The sequence below is a fragment of the Charadrius vociferus genome, unplaced genomic scaffold (genome assembly GCF_000708025.1).
Source record: "Charadrius vociferus isolate BGI_N301 unplaced genomic scaffold, ASM70802v2 scaffold13, whole genome shotgun sequence".
Taxonomy (NCBI): domain Eukaryota; kingdom Metazoa; phylum Chordata; class Aves; order Charadriiformes; family Charadriidae; genus Charadrius; species Charadrius vociferus.
Window position 1 is genome coordinate 4,213,725 of NW_009647763.1, and position 6,546 is coordinate 4,220,270.

Genomic DNA, 6,546 nt, shown 5'->3' on the forward strand with positions numbered 1-6,546 from the left:
TGGCTGGTATTGGCCAGTGACATCTCCTGAAACCAAGAGTCTCGCTTAAAAGACTGTAATTTACATCAGCTTGCTGTTGCTCCGTGGGGGTTGGCTTAGAGGGCTCTCGCAGCAGCACTTCCTGAAGTTATTTGAGATTGCCCTACAAAACGGGTAGAGTAGGAAGAGGAGAGAGGCTGCAGTGCCTCATCTAACGTAGTCACTGTGCTGTGGGAGCACTGACAGGGAACCTTCACACCTGCTGGTGGTGAAGTTGAGCACATGGAGACCATGGCTGTGTTTCGCTCTTTGGAAAGAGTAGATGTGGAGGCTGACCGGGAGTGCTTTGAAAGCTGCACAGCACAACCACAGGCTTTCAAGTGCCTTTGGGAAGCCTCCACTGACATCTCCTGGTGCCATCTCATCTACTCAAGGGCATGGACTGTTGTAATGCTTGCCTTTTTGTCAAGACCTTGTCATTCAAGATCTTATAGTTAACCACACACTCAGCTGCCGTTGGGGATTTCTGAATGATACTTCTGCTGAGCAGTGAAAAAAGCATACGCATGCCTCTCTCTGGAAGAAGCGTCATCTGTCTGAGTTTAATTGAGACTTGCTCAAATAAAGAAGTAGTGGCTGCTGCACCATAAATTAACATCACACTTTGTTTGTGTTCATGCAGGGTGGCTGACAAACTACCTAGACCAAACCTCATCTTGCTCAAGCACTTGCTGTCTCTGCTCCACCACATCAGCCAAAATGCCGAGACCAACAGGATGGACTCTGGCAATCTGGCCATCTGCGTTGGCCCAAATATGCTGAGCCCAGAGACAGACAACACACTCCCGCTGGAAGTGCAGAAGGAGATGAATGACAAGGTGAGTTGAACTCACCAAGCAGCCACCCCCTTCGGGGCAGAGCCATCCGTAGGGATCCCACCACCATTGCAAAAGCTGAACAAAACAGTACCCCTGGACATCAGGGTGCCCCTCAGCTCAGGTGCCTGTAATGTGAAGGGCAAGGCTGCCCCTTGTCTCTCCTCCTCTGAGCAAAAGTGGCAGTTCCCTGCAGTCGTATCACAGCTCCTGAGTACTTTGCACACAGAGAGCAAGGGGCATCTGGTGGGCATTGCCACCCATAGGCCCTCTGGACAGCAGGGCTCAAGCTGTGGCTGATGGTGTTTTGTTTGTATCGGGGCAGATCAATTTGTCTGCGGCATCTCTGTGCAGGTGACAGTGTTGGTGAAGTTCCTCATAAACAACTGCTCAGAAATATTTGGGGAGGATGTTGACTTGTCTGTCTGAGCCTCAGCTGAGGAGTCACCGGAGCACACAGACAGCTCCACAGGCATGAGAATGGCTTGGGGATGTCACAGACTGGGGCTGCTGGGCCAAATTCTTGAATTTGATATGGGAATACATCTGTGGAAACACAGAGAGTTGCAGAGGGTTCAATATGTTATTGCATTGTTTTCCTACAGGAACACTTTCCAGAAGTTCAAAATGATAACACTCACAGAACAAAATTAAATCCTAATGTTAAACATCTGTCTCAAGCACATTCTGTTACAGATGCACTGATACCTCAAGGATCTTACTGGCAGGGCTCAAAACAGAGCATTATTCTCCTAACCTAACAGATCCAGAGGTCTCTGTTTTGTCACTGCTTCTCAGGAGGAACAGGCTATGAGAAAACAGACACGCTTTCAGCATAGCTGATATCCTATCAGTGTCCTTTTTTGTACTTGCCTTATCAAAGTTAACTCCTCCAAGAGCTGTTTATTCTTCAAGGTGAGCTGAAACTCAAAGGTCTAGACACTGGCATCACAAGTCCACAGAGTGAAATGTCCTTTCAGAAACCGTTTTCAAGAAAAGCAGCAGACATTGCAGAGAACATTGCATCAAAGCATGCACAGATGCCTGCTGCATGTTTTAAATTGGGTTTTGAGGTTTGGTTTTGGCTTCACAAAAGTAATTTTACTGTTCATTTCTTTGATAATGTTTGCCTTACTGAATTGTCAGGTTTAAAAACCACAACAAATTCCTGCAGCCTTTGCTTTCTAGAGTTGCATTCAGAATAGCAGCAACAGAGGTGCACATAGAGTCAGAAAGGTGTTTTTCTGGACAGACAACCATCTCCATTCTTCACCCCAGAAGAAAGAGGAGGAGATGTGGCCATACAAGTAGGAAAAGGAGAAGTGCAAGGCAAAGGCAGGTCCACTGTCAAAACATGCCTCCAGTATAAAACGAGTTTCCAATGCAAAACTGAGGCAAAACCAGAAAGGAACTTATCCTCACAGAAGGTATTAAAACTGTCTCCAGTGTCTGCTGTGAGGTGAAGTGCAAAATTAAGGAAGGTGCTTCTCCATGTGCACTGGTTCTGCTGCTTTCAGCTAAGGACTACAATGCTGAGAAATGCTCTCCCCTGTAGAAATAGTGTCCAGCCTGAGAAGGGGCTGAGAACCCAGAGGTGAGCAGAAACAGGGTCCAGGTGAGTGCTCTGCTTCTCCCTGGCAGCCCCCACAGTGGCTCTGGCAGGGTGTGTGGTGTCTCACTCCAGCCCACTCATCCCTTAGCCCCCAGCTGCATTCACATTCTTGCTTTGGCTGACACTGGGCCCCCACCTGCACTTCTTAGGCCTGCCTTCAGCACAAGGGCTTTGGTCATCCTCCTTTTCTCCTTGCCAAGATGCTAAGAGTGATAATGATCAAGGGACATTTACCTCTGTTTCCCTGACTCCCATCCTCAGCTGTTTGACTTTGACATTGAAGTCAAGCCGATCCTGGAAGTGTTGATTGGGAAAACGATTGAGCAAGCTTTGCTGGAAGTCATGGAGGAAGAAGAGCTGGCCCAGCTGTGGGCACATCAGCATGCCTATGCAGAGCTGCGTAATGCAGAGCTTGCTGAAGTACAACGCCTGGAAGAGCAGGACAGGCGATACAGAGAGGAGAAGGTAGGACTTCCTAAGAGCAAAACAGGCCTGTCTGAATGCTCATCAGAAGAGACAAAACCATTTCCAGTACTGAAAGACAAGCTGTGAAATAATTGGGACTCTGGCCCAGATGTAAAGGTGGGGAACCTGATTGGGGAACCTCAGTAAAAGAGGCAGGATGTGAGACAACCAGCAACTCCTGGGAGATTTTATCTGGCTCTTGCAAAGCAAGTGTCTTCCAGCAATGATGTTCATCCCTTAATGATCGTAGCAAATGAAAACCACCCCCAAGATCCTGTCATTCATAGTTAATAAAAGATACTTTTTCTTGCTTCCTTCCTACCCAATTCTTACAGACACTGAGACAGAATTCCTTGCATGGATGATGGCAGAAGTTGAAGAAACACTAGAGAGGAGGTTAATGTTGGAAAATCACTACTACATACACCTCAGTAATGGATTCTAGGCTGAAATAGCAGATGTCGTTTTAGCAAGAACTCCAAGTACCCATGGCTTTTTGTGGTTTTGTGATTTGTTGGTGGTTTTTTTTTTTACTATATTAAAACATTTTTAGTGTTGGAAAACTACTACTACATACATCTAGGTAATTGATTTTCAGCTGAAATAATGGAAGTGTCAGTCATGCTGCAGTTCTCCCTCTCTGCTGGCTTTATGCTGTTTGCAGTGTGTTGATGCTGGGAGATGCAATACATTTGGCAGAAGCAGAATGGTTAGAGAACACCAATTGTTTTCTCTGCTATAAAACTTTTATTTCTCATGTGTTACACAGCCATCATGGCTGTGCTGTTCTCTGTAGTGTGCCTGATTGTGCCAGTGGGAACAGAAAAGTTTATCCTGTCTACAGCCACATGTATACCATGAAAGTCTCCTAACTTGTTTGTGTAAGCTCCCTGAGCTATGGAGTAATATGTTCATCCTACGTGAAAGGAGATGAAGGGTAATTGTGGGCCATGGCTGACTGAGAAGTCCGGTGACCACCACTTTTCATCAAAACAAGGGCTTACCTCCTCAGCAGTCAATAATCACATCCTTGCTTTTGAAATAGATTAAAATATCAGCCGTCTTTTGGGCTAGTTCAAGCTAGGTATTCAGGTTCTTTTATTAGTCAGTCTTCAGAGGCTGCAGTTGAAACACCTGAACAATCTAAACTCTGCCTTGTGTAGAAACACAAAATTATGATGAGTGCACGTCCACCACAGTGGTCCTAGATCAAACCACTTTTTATACTTGTGTTACATCTTTCATTCCTGTACTTTTCCTCCTGCTGTGATTTGGGGTTTGAATTACAATTGTGTTTGTTTCTTTTGGGGTTATTTTCAGTTTAATGAGGACCCTGAATTTTCTTTGTTAAGGTATAATTTGGATAATTACAGCTGGTCTGTTAGGTACTTCATCCTATGATATATGTGCCTGTATGTACACTTAAGGATCACTTCTTCACGTAGGTCTTCACGGGGGAGGGAATTTTCTCTCCTTTTAAGTAAGAAGTGTTGTATGTGACTATTGAATAAACATCCCAATGAGAATGTTGCTGTAGGATGTACTGTTGATGAGTAACTAACTCCATCACATTCCTATTAAATCTCTTTTCTTATAACTTTTACAACCAGATACACCATATCTGGGATGTAAAGAGAGGATGGAGCACGCTAACAGACACCACCAGCCTGCCCCTGTTTTACTTTCCATATTTGCTGCCTCAGCTGATCAACACCTGGCCCAGGCTGGAAGGCTGCTCAGGAGGTCTCAGTCCAACCTTCTGCCATGCACTGCTGGGAAGAGCCCGGCTCTGGCATCCTGCTGACCCCCCATGGGTGCTGTGGGGGCTGCTGTCAGGCTCTGCTGAAGCCACCTCAGGCTGAACCAGGCCTAGTCCCTCAGCCTCTCCTCACAGGACAAGTGCTCCAGCCCCAACCATCTTGGTGGTCCACTGCTAATCTCACTTCTGTTGATGAGAATTCCGTCTTTTTGTGCAAAACCCAACCCATGAATTACCAATGGAGCTTTTTGCAGCGCTTCTGTATTGTCCTATTTTCTTTATTATGTCTCTCCACCTTCACCTTTCTAATTTGTCATATTTGTTACTCAAATTATGTATTTCGAATTGGGAGTTGAATTGTTGCCATGTTCGTTGATTTTGAAGGGCTATGAGGTTTGGAATACTTACAAAGGCTATATGTAGCTAACAGTAATAAAGAACAGCTGTTCATCAACTGATTTTCAGGCACACTTTGGTTGCTTCCTTGATTCCAGTATTTCCCACCACCAAAAAATACCATGCTGTGTACAGACAGTGTCCTGGTTAGTCCTTGCTCCTGGCATGGGGCACGGTCATTATATGGTTGTGTCAGAAAGAAATACACTTTGGGAAATACAACTTTGTAAAAGACTTCAATTGGGATTAGCCATTTAAACCCGTACATAGCTTTTAAAGAGATTTAAACTGAATTTACAGTCTATTACCACCAGATGTCACTGATAACACTAAAGCAAAGCACATTGACCTGTGTGGTTTAAGCCTTCCCTCAAAGGCAGGCTCGCACGCCCACCTTTTGTCCACAGTTTGCACCATGGCCACGGGTGGCTGACGTTGCTGGCATTAATTTCGTATTTGTCATGCGGAGCTTATTCAGTGTAAAGCCCTTCCTAGCATTGTTCCTGCTTATCATGCATTTTGAGTTGTGTAAGATTTTTGACGGAATCTCCCTAGGTTGGATGGAGACAGGCTTGGGGACCGGACTTCCCTAAACGTACAGCCGTGGGAGTGACTGGGAGACCCGTGTCAGGCTTACTGATGCAGCCTGGCAAGGTACCAAAACGCACGCTTTCCATAGCTTCAGGTCAAAATCAAAAACCTGAAAACCAAAATGGTAGCAAAATTCTCTCTTCTGATTTGTTCCAAAATTGTTGTAGCCGGAAACAGAGGATTAGGCTCATCCTATAGAGATCCACCATAGGGCTTGAAGTTGCTGATACAGAAGGGATGCCAACAGCCACCCTCACCTCCTTGCCCAAGGCAGGCGGAGGGGACGGATCCAGCCAGGATGGGCCTGGGGGCTGGCGGGGTGCTGGGAAATGACTAACAGGAAAGCTATCGTCACATCTGCCTCTTCTGCCCTGACAGCCTTGCATGGATATCTCAGCAGGCAACAGAGCAAAGGCTGCTGTTCCTGAAGTTCTTCGGGTTCAGAGCGTTATCTGCCACATGTGCTAACCCAGCAGGCCAGATCCCAGTCTGAGAGTGGGATATCAGAAATGACACCAGAAGAGACAAGTACCGTCTCCTCATCTCATACCCTCAAAAGGCACGTCCAGACTTTTCACTGGACCACTTGTACGTGTGGCTTTGCAGGCAGACCCTGCCTTCCCTCCATCCTGGGCTAGGACATCCAGTGATAATCAGGGCAGCTGTTGATTACAGAGAAAAGCTCCCTTGGTAAGGTGTCAGGTATTCACCTTTCTCTGTTGGTAGCTGAAAATCAGAAGTAATGAGATGTAACCACCAACAAATCCACTCCGTGGTTTGAGGATCAGTAGATGTCAATGTGTTAAACTGAGTGCCTGTACTCAGATGGTTTCAGGTCAAAATTAGGCTAGCACACCATGGACACTGTG

General features: G+C 46.0%; 1 protein-coding gene across 1 annotated transcript in view; it reads left to right on the forward strand.

The window, feature by feature from the left end:
• The window catches only part of LOC104284066, a 41,362-nt gene extending 35,500 nt beyond the window's left edge, over positions 1-5,862 (forward strand). The window contains exons 5-8 of the mRNA XM_009882348.1: positions 705-857; positions 2,728-2,931; positions 5,642-5,740; positions 5,845-5,862. Of these exons, the coding sequence (XP_009880650.1) occupies positions 705-857; positions 2,728-2,931; positions 5,642-5,740; positions 5,845-5,862 (474 nt within the window). The remainder of the gene's footprint in view (positions 1-704; positions 858-2,727; positions 2,932-5,641; positions 5,741-5,844) is intronic.
• The last annotated feature ends 684 nt before the right edge of the window (positions 5,863-6,546 follow it).